Here is a 17,409-nt window from a genome sequence, read left to right as displayed (position 1 = left end):
TAATACAAAATTATTGCAACTGGAATGGGTTAAAAAGGAGTTAAAATAAAGAAGTTATGAATTATCTAAGTTTCGGGATTTATTTTAATACTAAAAATTCTTTTTCTGCATTTAGTTTATAAATAAACTGAGGTCTCAGCCAACCACCCGATTTCTGAAAAAGCCAGGGGCTAAAGTGCTAAAAACAGGATCTGTCTGTGATTATTTTTCACTTTAGAATGGATGGCGGGTTGAATCCCTAGATCTGCGGGGGCTCTTTAGTGAAATGACATGGCGAAGGGGTACGGTGGATTCCCCACCGCAGGATTAGAAATCAAGGGCCACGATCAACACCATTGATTCAATGAAGCGGTGCACATCCAGAACCGTCGATCGAGCGATCCACGACCGAGATTCAATGCGGACGATGGGGTATACACAATCTAATCTAAACCGTTGCTTCTTGGATCTACGGTCTAAATCCTACCGCCATCCCGATCTAATCCTAGACGCCCCAAACCGATCCAACGGCCAGGAGGCCTTCTCCCAATTCCGCACCGGGTCACGGCGGCGCGGCAATCCTCCATGGCGGAGAGATGGCCGGAGGTCGGCGAAGCTACGCAAACGAGCCCTAAATCCTAATCCACGGTGTGCGATATGTAATAAAGGGCATGGCGAACACGGGAAAGGATTCCTCACCGCGATATGCGCAGCCGAATACCCTGGCCACGGCACACGGCGGTTCCGGCCCGGTAAAAGTGCTCCGGCGAGGGATTGCCGTTGTTCCACATGGTCCCGAGCCCGAAGCTCCAACCTTCCAGCATCCTTACAGCTCCGCGAAGCTCCCTGGCACCGATCCGAGGCTCGAGCGGCAACCCAGGCGAGGTCCCGCGGCGGCGTACGTGAATTTCCCTTGCGGCAGCACTCTTCTTCTCCCGCGGACTTGGTGGCGCTAATCCAAGGCAGAACTCGATTCGAGGGGTGAGGAGGTCACGGGGTCCCGCGTTTATACTCTAGGGGCGAGGGCGAGTCGATTGAAGCCCGGCCGGATAGGGATCCCGCGATCCCCGGCGGTGGTTCACAACGACCCGGAGCTATCTTGATTCGGACAACTGACACACTGGGCCCACACGGCAGCAACGCAGCGAGACCCACCGGTGAGCGGGTCCGGGTTGTCAGCGAGGGTTGCGGGCGCGTGCGGGCTGAAGACTTGGGCCGCGGAAGGGGAGGAAAGAGGGGATGGGCCGAATACGAGGTTGGGGCCCAGTTATGGTAGTTTTGTTTTATTCTTTTCTTTTCCATTTCTTTTTCCCCATTTCAAATTCAATTTGAATTCAGATCTAATTCAAACCTTTTGGCCCTTCCTTACAATTTTATATTGTGCCATTAAAGTACTGACTTTAAAGATACTATTTTTATGTATATATTTTCTATAAATTCTATGGATCCATTGATATGCTATTAATGGTATATTTATTTTATTAAGCACAAATGCACATCCAAATAAAAACTCGGCATGATGCATAAATTTTAATAGTACATCCATTTATTACTTATTTGTTTTTGAATATAGTGTCCACATGTGATGATGCATAAAGGTCAAACCCATATAAAGAGGAATTGTTTCTCTATTGGTATTATTTCTAGCAAATTACAAAGTGGGTGTTACAAATCCTACCCCCTTAAAAATAATCTCGTCCCCGAGATTAGTAGAAAATAACTGAAACTAGAGGTCAATTTTATAAATTTTTCGAAGCTCCTCAGAGAGTGTTCCAAAAACACTGTTTTTATACATCCTCATGAAACTGTATAAAAATTATCCACCATATCATTGGTCACATGAACTATCAATTCATGTCTCTTTCTGCACCTTCTAATCATTAAAGGTAATTAAAAAAACTCACACTGATTAATTATATTATAGAATGTAGAGTCTAAATACAAGTCAAACACTCTTGAAATCCGTTTTACTAATATGTGTTTTAAGATAAAGCCAAAAAAACCGAGGCCGAGCTCCTGAAGTTAAACCCTCCCAAACATGTCTTTAATGTCGCAGATAACTACTAAGGGCATGTACAACCCAGATACGGCTGCACGGTACTCCAAGTATAAGACACAGCTAAAACACAACATAATACAGTGGTCGTGTCTAAAACGTGTGTCTTACCATATTCATTGTACCAATCAGAACATTCAATAAATTAAAGTGACCAATCAGCTAGCCTCTTGTCTCGAACATAGAGCTAAGACACTGTGTCTTCGTCAAGATACATGTCTTGAGTTTTTTTACATTCACCCCCCTATACACACTCTAAGACACAACTTAAGACACTCATTGTACATGCCCTAATAAGCTGGTTAGACTACGGGTTTGATTTTAAAAATTATAAGTCTTTTTTCTAAAGCGACAGCGGTGGAATCAACATAGAAATTGGTTCAATTACAATGAAAAGATATATACATACATATAAACTATATTCGTTTGTTAATAAATATATGATTAGTATAAAATAAATTATATTTTGGAATAGAGAAGGTATTTTTTAACAATCTAAATCACTAGATCAACTTTTAACACGATTAGGTTGTTGGGGTTTGGGGGGGGGGGGGGGGGGGGGGGTTGAGGGTGCTCTTTTTTTATACTGAAATCGTGGCCATCGACCATATATATCCAACGACCGTTGGGCGTTGGCCTTTGGAGCAAAAAACCCAAATGCCTACCTCCCGCAGTCCCGCCTAAAGTCCTAAACAAGAACCCCTTCCCGTCCGCGCATCAAATCAAGAAACGCCTCCCCCGTTCTTGGATTCTTGATCAGTCCACCGCGCGCACGCATATGCAGCAATGGAATTGTTTGAGAACGCGCGCTCCGTGCGGCTGAAAAGCCATCTCGGCACGTACCTCTGCGCCGCCGACGACGCGGAGGCCGTCTCCCACGGCTACCGCCGCAACTCCCGCGGCACCGTCTGGGCCGTGGAGCCCGCCGGTGACGAGTACGTCCGCATACAGGGCCAGCGCGGGCTCTACCTCGGTGCCGCGGACCCCACGGCGGCGCTCGATGCCGCCACGCCCAGCTGCAGGGTCGTCCAGGGCGTGCCGTCCACCCCCAACGACAGCGCCTTCCTCTGGACGCCGCGGCGGGAGCGTGGAGCCGGGTGCCTCACCCTGTCCGGGCCACTCGGGCGCCTCCTCCGCGCCAGCTTCGGCGAGACACCGCGGGACAACGCCGTCACCCTCGATTTCGATGTCGGCCCGGAGGAGAGCGCGTGGGTGGTCGAGGCCGTCCCCGCGGAGCAGGCGGCGCGCCCGCCGCCCTGCCGCGCCCAGTCTTGCGACGCACGGATGCAGGCGACCGCGGCAACGACGTCGGACACCGCGTCCAGTTCCTTCATCAGGTTTTACTCCACCAAGGTATAATTCCAACAGAAGCGTGACCCTGATTGTGGCTGGTTTTGCTTGCTTCGGGCTTCGCTCTTTCCTGTCGGTTGAATTCTTGGAGAACGAACGCCTCTTGTCGAACCGCTAACATTCATCTAACGTAATTGGCGTTATGAATAACTCTTACTTGATTGTCCAATGCTAAGAAGAAATTCGTTATGATTTTCAGGAACCGAAGACCAAGCTGGAGGAGCCTCCACCAACCGAGGAGCCTCTGCACATGCCGGCGCGGCGCACCATCTTCCACAACACGGCTAGGGAGGACGGCGCCGTGGACGACTTCGACGAGGGGACCTGGAGGTACTTCACGTTCGACGAGCAGAGCCTGTCGGCCCTGAGCCGGAGGCTGCAGGAGGAGACCAAACACAAGGACTTCGTCATCTGCCGCCGGAGTGCCGGCGGGGACGCGCCGAGGCTGTTCCCCGTCGTCCTGGACCTGCCGCCCGGCAACGACGAGATGGAGTTTGTCCTTGTCCTGGTGCCATCTACAGGTGCTCTGCTACTTCTGCTGATTAAGAATATTCTAGGCACTTATGCTAATGTTGTGCATCACCTGTAACTGCAGTGGCAAATGATCTTCAGTGGCCCTTGGGACGTGACGACCAGTTCGGCAAGAAAGGAACATTTTTGTTCTAGCGTATAGACTGTAGGGCTCAAGAGCAGTGCAGAACGGAAGCTGAGCTTTCTTGTTAATGCTCTGAAATTTCAATCGCCTCGGGGGTTCAGGAACCTCACTTTGGCTTCGTCCTCTGGTTCTGGACACTGAACTTGCAGAAACAAACTAGCAGATGGACAAAGGTTTTTCCGGAAGGTGTGCTGAATTGCGTTCAGGAATGGTTGTGGAGACTCTTTTAGTTAATCCACCTCTGGTGAGTTGCTGTACTTTATTTCTGACGCAGTGATTTTAATCTGTCTCTGTTGTCAGATTCGGCTTTGCCTTAATTGAAACCGCAGTTTAAAGATGCTTGAAGCCGACTGTAAATCCTGTACAAGACAAGATTAGAAGCGACCATTTCACAACAGCCAACTGTAAATCCTGTACAAGATCAGGGCACGCACGAACATTTGTTCACTGAAATCTGAACCATACAGTGATATAACATGAACCAAATACTATCCTAAAGGCAACGCTTTGCATCAACCCCAGCTATATGATATATACTGATCTCTATACGAACAAAAACTTCTAGAGGGATGTGAGTGTGACACTGACAGATAAATTAAACCATGCAAAGTAATGCATCAACAAGCCATTTGGTCCCGGAAAGTTGCTATCTCCTCAAACACAGGCAGCCTCCTCGACCTGAACGGCGTCCACTCGTTCATCACTACTAGGTCTGGTTTACCCATGATCCCTTCATGGACGCTGAGGCCAACCTGGAACGGCGATGAAACGCATTGCAACGGGTTTAGCTCGCGGAGAAGCTGCTCCGCACGGGCAACCACCTTTCCATCTTCTGATCCATAGATTCTGCGCAATCGGACGTCCTCGAGCGCTTGCCGTGCCTCGTCGTGCCTGCCCTGCTTGATCAGGCACAGCCCAAGGTTGCACGCCCTGTTGGCATCGGGCTCGATAGCTTGCGCCTTGCGGTACACCAGCTCGGCGGCCTCGAAGTTGTTCTGCTGCATGTAAGCCCAGCCAAGATTGCCCTGCGACATGTACCGGAGATTGTTGTTTGTTTTTCAGTGAGCTGAGTAGCTGTGTGCGCAGCTGAAATTTATCAGTATGAGTAACCAAATGGTACCAGAATACGAGACGTCTCTTGTTGGATCGAGACCTGAAACTTCTTGCCATGGGACCGCGCTTTCTTCGTCGCCTTCCCGTTGAAGGCCTCGCCAAGGTATATCGACTTGAGCTTCTGTTTCAGGAGCTCGATCTGCTCCTCAACTTTCCCGCATTTCTGGAAGGTGTGGCCACATCATATTATTATTAGAACGTAGGGTCTCTTGAGCGCTCGAACGTGCAAAGGTTCGCAGAGGCAAAATGTGTGTACCTTGTAGAGGTCAATGAGGAGGTTGTCGAGGGATTCCTGAGCCTGCTTGGAGCAGAGGTGCCTGAAGGACCTGATGGCCTCGATTGCCTCCTCGGAACGGTCCTGCTGCTTCATCACCATGGCCATGTCCTTCAGGGCGCTGTCCACCCTGTCCCCTGAGTTGATTGCCTTCCAGAACCACACGATCGCCACATCCGGTTGCTTCTCCACGAGCTGGTTCTCATGCAATGAAAAAAATACTATACAAATTAGGCTTAAGAAAACTCTAAAAAAGCAGCGATGAAGATAGGGGTCATGATTCAAATGTTTCTTCACAATTTGTTTGAGCCCTAATTTTAGTTAAAAAAATGAATAGAAATAGAGTCTGATCCTAATCTGATCTAATCCTTAAAATTTGTAGTGTAAAATTTAAAGCTTATTACAACCTCTAGATGAAGACCGTTACCTGGAATCGAATAAAATCTTGTATAGTAAGCATAAATGAAGCTGTCACAGTTAAGTGTTTAAGTACTTAATTTTAATAATTAGTCATGAATCACAACATTTAATGGATCTCGACCCAGTAAATAACTTATACTCCTACCCGTTTCAGACAACCATGTACTCGTGGACGCCCAATATGGAAGTAGTACAATAGAGTGGGTCAATAAACAGCGTATCTAAAAGCATAGAACCGGATATAAAGAACTATCACAGTCAATATCCACATACTATAAAGTAAAAGGCAATCCAGCCGTAAAGTTCCAAATACACGATGTCAGGTTTCTACTGACGAACGAAACAAAGACGCTAAAATATTTGAATATCATGATCATGAAGACATTTTACTTGTATGATTTGCCAAGAAAAAGGGCGTACTAACTCATGAGGTTGTTCATGCCTACAACAGCGTCTGGTGCAAAGGTGGTTAGATGGATCGCCGTGTAGAGCACTGAGCACTCAAGGAAGCACCTTAACGCACTTGCTTTGATGCAAAACATAAATGGGTTTAGGAGTATATAGATGAGCTAACAGTAACGCCAGGGCTGCTGCTATGCCGATATATACAGTATATTGCTATTACGATCTAGAGGAGTCAAAGAAAAAGGAAGCAGGGACAATTGGCGAGAAGAGCAGGAAGGACTGTAACCTGGAGGTGCTTGGCTACGACGTACGGGCTGTCGCCGGCGGGCACCTTGTGGACGACATGGAATAGATCCTTCTTGTCCGCGCCGCCGGCAGCACCAAATCTCCTCTTCGAAGAAGCCATGGTGGTGGTGGCTAGCTGAGGTCCGAATGGGGACGGGGTCGGCTCCGCGAGAGACGAGGGGGGGCGATGAGAACGAGCAGCGCCCGCTGATATGCGGTTTCTTTTCGCGGTTTGCGGGATCTGGGGGCAACGAAGAGGGGGACGGGAGGAAGATGAGGGGGCCGGAGTGAACCTGGACGGGAGGGCGTCCAGATTCCGGAGACGGGGTTGGATGGGGACATGGCGCCCATCCAGCTGAGCCGCTGAGGCAGGTGGGGTGACGTGTGATGATCCGAGGCCGGGTGCAACGACGTGCTTGCGGCGCCTAGAGGTTGATGGCAGGGGAGAACTGACCTGAACTGGTGATGCTCAGAACGAGATGGTTAATTATTCCGCTTACACCAGCACTGAACACGTCCAAATGTGGAATTGATCTGTTTACAATTTAATACCTCCGGCTATGGTTAACCATAGTTTAGGCATCAAAGTTGACTTCTGATTAGCTATTATTGGTCATTTAGTTATGATCAAAGGTGTTAGTTTTCTTCCATAATTCTTTTGCGTATTTCTTTTATAAGGATACTACTAGTATTTGTTTGCAATACAAAATTTCAAACCTACCCTTAACTTTAATCATGATGTTTGAGTTGTCCTTTTGTATTTCTTTCTATACATACTTTTCTACTCTATCCATTCTAAAATTTTAAAAATATTTTAGCTTTTCTAGATATATTATTTTACTATATATTTAAATATAGTGTATATTTAAGTGCATGACAAAAACTATGTATCTTAAAAATTTAAAATATCTTATAACTCAAAATTGAATAAGTCTCTATTATCTACCATATATAAAATATCAGTTTCAACGGTCTCGTCATACGTCACAATTTCTACTTAATGCAAAATGGTTACTGGCTCCATATTCAGACTCACATAACCAATATATCTTATTAAAGGCAATTCATATAATATATAGAAACCGTACCAAGTCCTGGCTATGTTTTCTTCATATAATATACATGGCCGAGCTTGAAGTTGAATACATGTGCAAAACCGTAATACAACCATGCCTGTAAATTCTATTTTCCGGCCTTGCAACTTCTAGCTATGATTTCTAGTTCTAGCAAACCTTTCATATATCCAATACTTATTTGGTTTTCATCTAATATGTCCTCTCCATATATGTTAAATCTACATGAGGCTTCTAAGTTCCAAAAAAAGTTTTTTCAACTCAACTTCGTATTTTTAAAATACTAAAGCCGTTTTCGTACGTTGCAATAGAAAAAACCATAATAGTTGAAGTTTGAACTTGTGTTATATTATTGCCAAAATTCATTCTTTGGCCAAATCGTTTGCAACATTTTATTTGTAGCCAATCGACACTTGAGTCGCAACATTGGATGGTCAAACAGTGACCAGGTCATTGGTTCAATACAAATCGGGGAAGTGGAGGCGCTTTTAGTATGGCCTAGGATGATGAAGGTCTACACGGTCGAAGAATTCATCTAGGGGTGCTCAATCGGTGGGATGTTTCATTTTGTTGGGTAGTTGACTAGAGGGACGATTCAATGCATTTCACTGTAAGTTTGTCTAGCACTTTATTTATTATCATAATTCCATGTCATCCGCCGGGTGCAATTTCATAATTTTCTATATCATCATCGACAATGGCATAGAAGGGATTGATATATGTAATTGTCTTACGTCACCGACGATAACATAGGAGGGTAATAAATTGCATCCAAATAGCATAGAAGCGATGAGAACACTTGCACTGACAAATAAAGTACCAGACAAAACTACAATTTCCCTTGTCTAGAGGGGTGTTGTTTGGAGACGTCAATGGGGTGCAAAAAATGCTGTGAACGGTGGGAGTTCTGTCATGATGGGTAACCTACAGTTAGAAATTTAGTTATTTTCATGTTTAATTTAAATTCAAAAAAGTATAACAGGTTTATGACAATATGTATATGCATGTGTGAAATACTACTATTTACAACAGTAGATACTGTGCACATGAAAATTGTGCTAATCATAATAGAAACTATAATAGATTTAAGTAGTGTGGCACACAAGGGGCCGGGGAAGGTAAAAATCTAAACTGATGGCAATGAAGAGGCTCCAGAGAATAATTTAAATTGATGGCAACTAAAAGATCTCTAATATTTTTGAATGGCATAGAAAGGATGACCATATATTTTTATAGCACGGTAGGCATTTTCTAGTTTTGATACAAAACATTTTGCATGGTGATCTGCTTGATATCAATAAAGATGTTTTTTTTAAAAAAAATAAAAGGTTGGGGCCTATTGTCAAAAGGACAGAGGGTATGAGTATAATACGGATATGCTGAATATCTGTTCTTTTTACAAAAGATTGGCCGGTATAACCACCATCATCATCTAGAAGTGCGTAGAGATCGAGCAAAGGAAAAGACACCTGATTCTTAGACGGATCACGTGCATGCATCTCCCAGGATATACCCCATATACCCGCCTTTTTTTTAAAAAAAAAAAGGATCTACATCTCCATCCATGCACGACACGAACTCCCAATGACTGATTATTACACGGGGCAGCTAAAGATGGCAGTATTTGACCGGCCCTTTGTGGCGAGAAGATACATCATGGTAGGTATATCCCGTATCCTCCCAAAGAAGAAAAGAGCAATCACTCACTGACAGGGGCGAAGCCAGGATCTAAAGACAAAGGGGGCAGGTTTAGCCTCCAAGCAACCAAACCAGCAAGGACATAATATAAAAATGGCAAGGGAACCAACCATAATACATATATTGATATATAATCTTCATTACAAAACAGTATAATAAAACAACATCTATTTTGTCAAACAAATTAAAATTTTATCTCAGTTATTTTGAATTTAGTTCTATGTGTATTAGCTAGATCATAGACCTTGATAATATCATCAAAACTAATCATTACCGCTAATTCCCTTTCAATATAAACGACCAGATAATCCCGTAAATAGACATCACCCATTTTGCTTCGTAAATAGACATCTCCCATTTTGCTTCGAAGACATGTCTTCACAAATTTCATAGCTGAAAAGGCTCTCTCTATGGTCGCAGTTGACACAGGGAGAGTCAAAAGTAATCTCAATAATTTATCTACCATCGGATAAGAAGAATCTTTATCCAGTTTAACTAATCCACTTGTTAAATCGGCCAAAGATGATAAACCCTTTAGTTCTGGATGGTTGCAAACATCAAGTTGAAAATGTGGCAATTGGCACTCTAATTGCATTCTTTCTTGATTTGAGAAATCTGCGGGATAATACTTTTCCACTAGAGAGCATACCTTTTCTATGTCAAAAGAGCCAAGTATTGAATTCAAGTTAGTACAAAGTGATGATACTTTTCCACTAGAGAGCATACCCGTTGGCGGGTGCCAGGCCCACTCCGGCCCCCTGGTGGCTTCGCCAGTCACTGACCAGGTGAACCGCGAAAGAAGCAAAGAACAGTCACTGACTAGGCGGCGAAGTTTATCGATCAATAGCTATTTTTAACATCACATACTCTACAGTTTCATGGCGGTCGTCTATTATAGGTACATGTCACACTCAAGATGCGGAGGCCTAATCTCATATAGATGATCCACGTATGCATAAAAAAGATAATCTCATAAGCTAACTATTGGGTTTAGACATTTAGTTTGTCATCAAAATTCCACCCAAGTCAAGAGAAAACATCGAAATGAGCCAACATCCAGAACAGTCAAGGTGTTGTGCCACAGTCTTCTAGTCTCATGGGCTCTGTACCATCTTAGAGTCAATTGGGGGACGCGCCTAGAGGGTGTACATGCCCCAAAGACAATATAATGATTCTTAAACATCCAAGTTATGCTTCGCGGTTTAGCTTTAAATTATTTTGTCATTGAATAGTTATTGTCATTGGTTGTGAAACTCTACATTAATGATCCTAAATCATATATCTATAGCTTCTCACTTCTTTGAGGCGCGTTATTTAAAGGTTTTTTATTGTGTTCCTCGCTTCACAGACATACATTAGCCTTCTCGGCAATATGAACCAGATTGTAACATGGTTGATAAACTAGAGGAGTCATATAAGGTTAGGATCTTTTGATATGAAGCCAGATCGGTGTATTGCATTCTAACCAAAGTGAGAGTTGTCTTTCTATGACGTAAGATTGAGAACCTCACCCCCTTTTGAGTTGCCATCAATTGGCTAAGCGCTGAAGCGATAGTGGCATTGCTTGTTGAGTGGTGAATGATAAATAATGGCATAAGAGGTGGTAGGGGTGTCGCCCTAGATAGTGAGCACTTTAAACCTATGAGCAAAAGGTCAACCCTAACCTGACACAAACTATCTATATATTAGGGTTTCTGGTTTAGTTGATTTTTTAAAAATTTGAGTCTAGGTTAGCATTCTATTGGGGAAGTAGGCTTTGCCGAAGGTCCTTAAAGCAATAACCCATGTTATTTTGAGACTGCCAACAAGAATCAAGTTAAGCTTTGTTTGGAGGTTTGGGGAGAAAAGGTAATGCCTTCGTCCCTATGGACGAAACAAAGCTTGGACGCATAGCAACAGCTCGTCGTAGGAGGAAATGGAGGACCAAGGAAGAGACATATATGACACGTCTCAAGGGAGAAAATACGAATATGCCCTTCAGAAGTTCTGTAAGTCTTGTATGTAGGGATCATGACATTAATGTAGTTTCGTATGAAGATGTACAACGTCATGCCACTATAAATAGGTGTACAATGTCCATGCACGGGGGACTTTTGGATTCTCACGTACTCTCTCTACCTTCGAAGCCCTCTCAAAGTGTTCTCCTTTCGTGTTTATTTTGGTGGCATTATTGTAACCCAATTGAATGATAATAAAGATGGAGAGTCCCAAACATTTTTCTTCATGCATTCATCTTCATACTACATTCATTAACCTATCTTCCATTGTTTAAATCCTTATCCTCTTTTCTTTCTAGCATTTAATGGTAAAGTGTGGTATCCTGACCCCCTAGTGGATGGTGATATGCATAATAGAATTAATAGGATACTCATACCAACAAGGCGCATCTTCTTTTTCAGAAGCCTGTCGAAAGAACCTCGAGGTTAAGCGTACTTGGCCTAGAGCAATCTTGCGATGGGTGACCGTCCGAGAAGTCTTATTGGGTGCGCATGAGTTAGAACAAAGTACGCACAAAAAACTCGTGTTGGTCTGTGGGAATGGTCTATGATCATAGAGGGCTACTAGGAGTAAGTATCATCGGTCCAGGAGTGGACGGGGTGTTACAAATGGTATCAGAGCCGACCATCACGGTTTCACGGACGTGTGTGGCCTAGGGGTTTGGGTATATAGCGCATATGTGCCCGGAGTGGTCACATGGCATGGGATATGACGACACTAGACACAGCCGTGGCCAAGAGGGGAGGTTCCTGGCTTGGGGTTGACCGATGAGGACATCAGTCTTCTAAGGGGTGGATTGTGATATCCTGCCCCCCAGTGGATGGTGCTATCCTGGCTCAAAGTGTAATAAAATTAATAGAGTACTCATACCAACAAGGTACATCTTCTTTTTCGGAAGCCTGTCTCAAAAGAACCTCGAGGTTAAGCGTGCTTGGCCTAGAGCAATCTTGGAATAGGTGACCGACCAGGAAGTCTTCTCGGGTGCGCATGAGTGAGGACAAAGTATGCACAAAAGACTCGTGTTGGTCTGTGGGGATGATCTATGATCCTAGAGGGCTTCCAGGGGTAAGTACCGCCGGTACAGGAGTGGACGGGGTGTTACAAAAGGGAGAAGGTATTGTTATTTTAATTGTGTTGCCTTGTTATGGTTTCTTGTAGGACCTTTGACAGGTGACCAACAGGTTCAATGTTTGGTTTATAAAATCCAAAATAGATCTAATAACCCAAACTATTGGTTTGTTAGGGTTCTAGGTTCTGTTCTGATTCTATTTTAGTATAAGGTATGGTTAGGGTTTAGTGTTTTCCCTGTAAAACTATATATGATAGGCCGAATAACCAGAATATATCACTAATAAATTTTTTTTTGACGAAGGGGCATAGCCCCCTATTTCATTAGGAAATAGGAACCAGTTCATTACATGCCAGCACGATGAGACAATGCCCATCACCAGAAGTAAAAACTAGTGGAACTAACTTCTACAATCTAACAAGAAATGCAGAAGCCAGACACCACCAATCTCCGACCTAACAACACCACAGTTTTTAAGCCATACTTATTTACAATGGACAAGGCCAAAAGGAGCAGACCAGCTAACAAGCCTCAGTTTTAACAAACCAACCAACACAATTTTTTTTTCCAAAAGTACTTGGGCTGCACTAATCACCAAAAGCAGTAGCATGAGCCAAAACGGAGACTTCAGCCAGAAATACGACGATCCCTCGGACACCACTCGAAAGCCCTGCTCATCGCTTCACTTATTATCTTTCGGATAAGTTGGCTTCCTTGGACCACCATCCTTTTTTCCTTCTCTTTCTGTCGAATGGCCCAAGAATCCAACCAAAAGCAACAAAAAAATATTATGTTAGCAGGGTCAATAAAAAATTTTCACCAAAAACCAATCATTTCTGGTTCTCCAAATAGCCCAAAACATAGCCCCACAGCCAAAAATCAGTAGATTTGAAATTTTGTTTTTAGGATTTTTCATCCAGCTATCACATACTTCATCAATATTTTTTGGAATGTAATCCAAATTAAGAGCAATTTGAACCACTCTCCAAACAAATCTGTCAACAGAGCATTTAAAAAATAAATGATCAATCGATTCCATGCCGCCAAAAAAGCAACATTCATCAGATCCCTTCCAATTTCTTTTTCTCAGATTGTCTTTTGTAAGAATTTTGTTTCTTATCACCAGCCAGAGGAAAACTTTAATTTTTTGAGGTAATTTAGATTTCCATAGAAATCTGTAAGGTACCTTGATCTGATCCATCGAATTTTTCTTATATAAAGAATTGACAGTGAACCCTTTATTGCCTAATCTCCAAATAAGTTTGTCTTCTTGACTTGACAAATTTTAATCAGAACATAAAGCAACTAAATCATCAAATAGCCCCTGAAGGTTGCCAGTCATTCTTCTTCTGAAAGAAAGAGCATCAAAATTCGAAGACAGAACTTTATTCACCGTAATATCTTTATCTATAGTCAGATCAAACAGAATAGGAAACATCACAGCAAGAGGCCCATCACCAATCCAGAAATTTTTCCAGAAACTAGTAAGACAAACATTACCAACAATCATCTTACAATACTTAAAGAAAATCTCCCTGAGACTTAAGAGTTTTTTCCAAAACTGAGAGTCAGCCTGTCTTTGTTTAATAGAGATAAGGGGTTTTCCCTTAATATATTTTTCAATAATTATTCTCTGCCATAAACCACTAGAATTTTCCAAATTCCAAAGCCATTTGGTCAACAGAGCATCATTCATAGAACCTAAATTCAACACACCTAAACCACCTAAACTTTTGGAAGAGCAAACCGTATTCCAGTTAACCAAATGCATTTTCTTCGTCTGGGAACCACCTTGCCAAAGAAGCCTTTTTCTGAGCAAATCCAACTTTCTAATAACCGATTTAGGAGTCGGATAAATCGATAACATGTACAAAGGTACATTAGAAAGTGAACTATTCAGAAGAGTCAATCTACCTCCCAGACTCAGGAATCTACCTTTCCAACCAGCCAGTCTTTTATCCATTTTTCCAGCATTGGACACCAAAGTGACTTACTAACCTTCTTATTGTCAATGGGCACACCAAGATACTTCATTGGAAGGCTACCAATAGGACAAGTGAAAATATCAGCATATAATTCAGTGAATTCCTTAGCTTCCCCCCAAAAAAAAATTTCACTTTTGTGAAAATTTATTTTCAGCCCAGACATGTGTTCAAAGAGACAGAGGATAAATTTAAGATTTCTAGCTCCTTCCAAACAATCTTGAATCATAAAGATAGCATCATCAGCGTATTGTAAACAACAACAACCATTTGGAATGATGTGAGGAATCAGACCACAAATCAAATCTTTTTCCTGAGCTTGTTGAATAATGCTAGCCAAGCCATCATCAACCAGATTGAACAAAAGAGGTGAAAAAGGATCACCCTGACGAACACCTTTATGAGTTGCAAAATAAGGACCAATTAAATCATTTGTTTTGATAGCCACTTTACCTCCTCTGACAGTCTTCATAACCCAATCACTCCAAATGTCACCAAAACCTTTTTTTGCATCATGCAATACAAAAATTGCCGGTTAACTTTATCATAAGCTTTTTCAAAATCAATCTTAAGAATCACTCCACTTTGCTTTTTTTTCTTCACTTCATGAAGAATTTCATTTAAAGATACCACACCATCCATGATATATCTCCCTTTAATAAAACCATATTGATGAATACTAATCACTTTAGTGATATAAGAAGCAAGTCTATTCGTCAGAACTTTAGTAATGATTTTATAGCAGACATTTAAAAGACAAATCGGTCTAAAATTCCTCATATCTGTAGGATTATCAACTTTAGGAATCAAAGTCACAAGACCGAAGTTAAGTCTTTTAATGTCAAGCACCCATCATAAAAGTCTTTGAATAAGTTCCACAACTCAATATGGATGAGCTCCCAAAAATCTTGAAAAAATTCAGCAGGAATACCATCAGGGCCCGGGGCACTATTATGTTTTAAACTAAACACAACCAATTTAATTTCTTCAATGGTAAAAGGAGCAGTGAGCAAAATACGATCCTCCTCACTAAGCATATTCATATGAAAATTAGACATATTAATGCTCGACACAGGAGAAGGACCAAAAAGATCCTTGTAGAAGTCAGTAGCCACTTTGTTGATATCATCATCAGTACTAACAATATTTTCCTCATGAACTAAGGAAAGAATTTTAACTCTTCTTTTTTTACCCTTGGCAATAAGATGAAAATATCTGGAGTTTTCATCACCCTCATTAATAAATTTTTCTCTAGCCATCTGTTTTCTTTTGCAGCATTCTTCAACCAACAAATTCTTTAAGTTCCACTCCAAATCTAATTTTTCAAGTCTTTCCTCATGAGAAATACCAATACTTTCACTTTTTTATCCATAAAATCAATTTTTTGGCTTAACTCTTTTTTAAGCTTAGAATATCTGCCTTCAACATTAATATTCCAACCCTTCAACTTTTTTTAGCCTTTTAATTTTTTCTTTCCAAATATCGATATTAGAACGACTTCTAACCGGAAGAGACCAACTATTCCAAACAATATCTTTGAAATCCGGACGAAATTTCCAGCACAACTCATATCTGAAGTCTCTTCTAGGAGATACACGGGAATCAGTTTTAAGATAAAGAGGAACATGATCGGATAAAGTTCTATCAAGACCGGTTACCACCACATTTTTGAAATGAAGGACCCATTCTGGACTCGCTAGAAATCTATCCAGTTTTTCAAAAGTGGGAGGGTCCCTATTATTTGACCAGGTATACATTCTTCCACTCAAATCAAGTTCAATCAAACTGTTAATATCAATGATAGAATTGAACAGAGAACTCCAACAATTCGTACCCCCAGGCTTGTTTTTATCAGATTCTTTCCTTAAAATATTAAAATCACCTCCTATTAGCATAGGGTAATTGCATTTCGAGCAGAAGGAAGCCAACTCCGTCAGAAAATTTTGCGTGTGTTCATTCTGAGCAGCACAATAAACATTAATAAAATTCCATATAAAACCACTTTCTTTATGAGCCAAGAGAACCCTAATCATAAAATCCCCTTTCTCAACTTGTCTGATATCAAAAACATCAACATCAAAACCAACAAGCAACCCACCAGATCTCCCCTTGGCTGGAGACCAGAACCAGGCAAAATTTCTATTACTGCTAATAGAATGTAACCAAGAATCTTCAAAGGATTTTTTATTGGTCTCTTGGATCCCAATAAAGTCAATTCTCTCTTTTCTAATTAACTCTTTGATAGTCGCCTAGAGGGGGGGTGAATAGGGCGAAACTGAAATTTACAAATATAAACACAACTACAAGCCGGGTTAGCGTTAGAAATATAAAAGAGTCCGAGAGAGAGGGCGCAAAACAAATCCCAAGAAAATAAGCAAGTGAGACACGGAGATTTGTTTTACCGAGGTTCGGTTCTTGCAAACCTACTCCCCGTTGAGGAGGCCACAAAGGCCGGGTCTCTTTCAACCCTTCCCTCTCTCAAACGGTCCCTCGGACCGAGTGAGCTTCTCTTCTCTAATCAAAGCCGGGAACAAAACTTCCCCGCAAGGGCCACCACACAATTGGTGCCTCTTGCCTTGATTACAATGGAGTTGTGATCTCAAGAACAAGTGAGAAAGAAAAGAAGCAATCCAAGCGCAAGAGCTCAAATGAACACGGCAAATCACTCTCACTAGTCACTAGGGCTTTGTGTGGAATTGGAGAGGATTTGATCTCTTTAGTGTGTCTAGAATTGAATGCTAGAGCTCTTGTAGTAGTTGAGAAGTGGAAAACTTGGATGCAATGAATGGTGGGGTGGTTGGGGTATTTATAGCCCCAACCACCAAACTTGACCGTTGGCTGGAGGCGTCTGCTCGATGGCGCACCGGACAGTCCGGTGCACACCGGACAGTCCGGTGCCCCTGCCACGTCATCACTGCCGTTGGATTCTGACCGTTGGAGCTTCTGACTTGTGGGCCCGCCTGGGTGTCCGGTGCACACCGGACATGTACTGTTTGATGTCCGGTGCACCGGCATGGGCGATTCTGACTTCTGTGCGCGTTGTGCGCGCATT

The 17,409-nt window shown here is 42.5% G+C and overlaps 1 protein-coding gene across 1 annotated transcript; it reads right to left on the bottom strand.

Moving 5' to 3' along the window:
- Window positions 1-4,403: 4,403 nt before the first annotated feature.
- On the bottom strand, window positions 4,404-6,932 carry LOC100274072 (pollenless 3). Its single transcript, NM_001148451.1, has 4 exons — window positions 6,539-6,932; window positions 5,410-5,622; window positions 5,161-5,316; window positions 4,404-5,065 (listed from the first exon to the last, which is right to left on the bottom strand). Exons 1-4 carry the CDS (start codon window positions 6,656-6,658, stop codon window positions 4,658-4,660), a joined length of 897 nt encoding a protein of 298 aa, NP_001141923.1. The 5' UTR covers window positions 6,659-6,932; the 3' UTR covers window positions 4,404-4,657.
- Between the last annotated feature and the right edge of the window lie 10,477 nt (window positions 6,933-17,409).

The sequence above is a fragment of the Zea mays genome, chromosome 6, assembly GCF_902167145.1.
Source record: "Zea mays cultivar B73 chromosome 6, Zm-B73-REFERENCE-NAM-5.0, whole genome shotgun sequence".
Classification (NCBI taxonomy): Eukaryota; Viridiplantae; Streptophyta; class Magnoliopsida; order Poales; family Poaceae; genus Zea; species Zea mays.
The sequence above is the reverse complement of the archived record's forward strand: the minus strand, read 5'-3'. Positions and strand labels throughout refer to the sequence as shown.

Coding starts and splice junctions, on each gene's coding strand:
- LOC100274072 (NM_001148451.1), bottom strand. CDS start 6,658: ATGGCTTCTTCGAAGAGGAGATTTGGTGCTGCCGGCGGCGCGGACAAG. Junction 5,623..6,538: donor TCGTAGCCAAGCACCTCCAG/GTTACAGTCCTT, acceptor CATGAGAACCAG/CTCGTGGAGAAGCAACCGGA. Junction 5,317..5,409: donor TCCTCATTGACCTCTACAAG/GTACACACATTT, acceptor CACACCTTCCAG/AAATGCGGGAAAGTTGAGGA.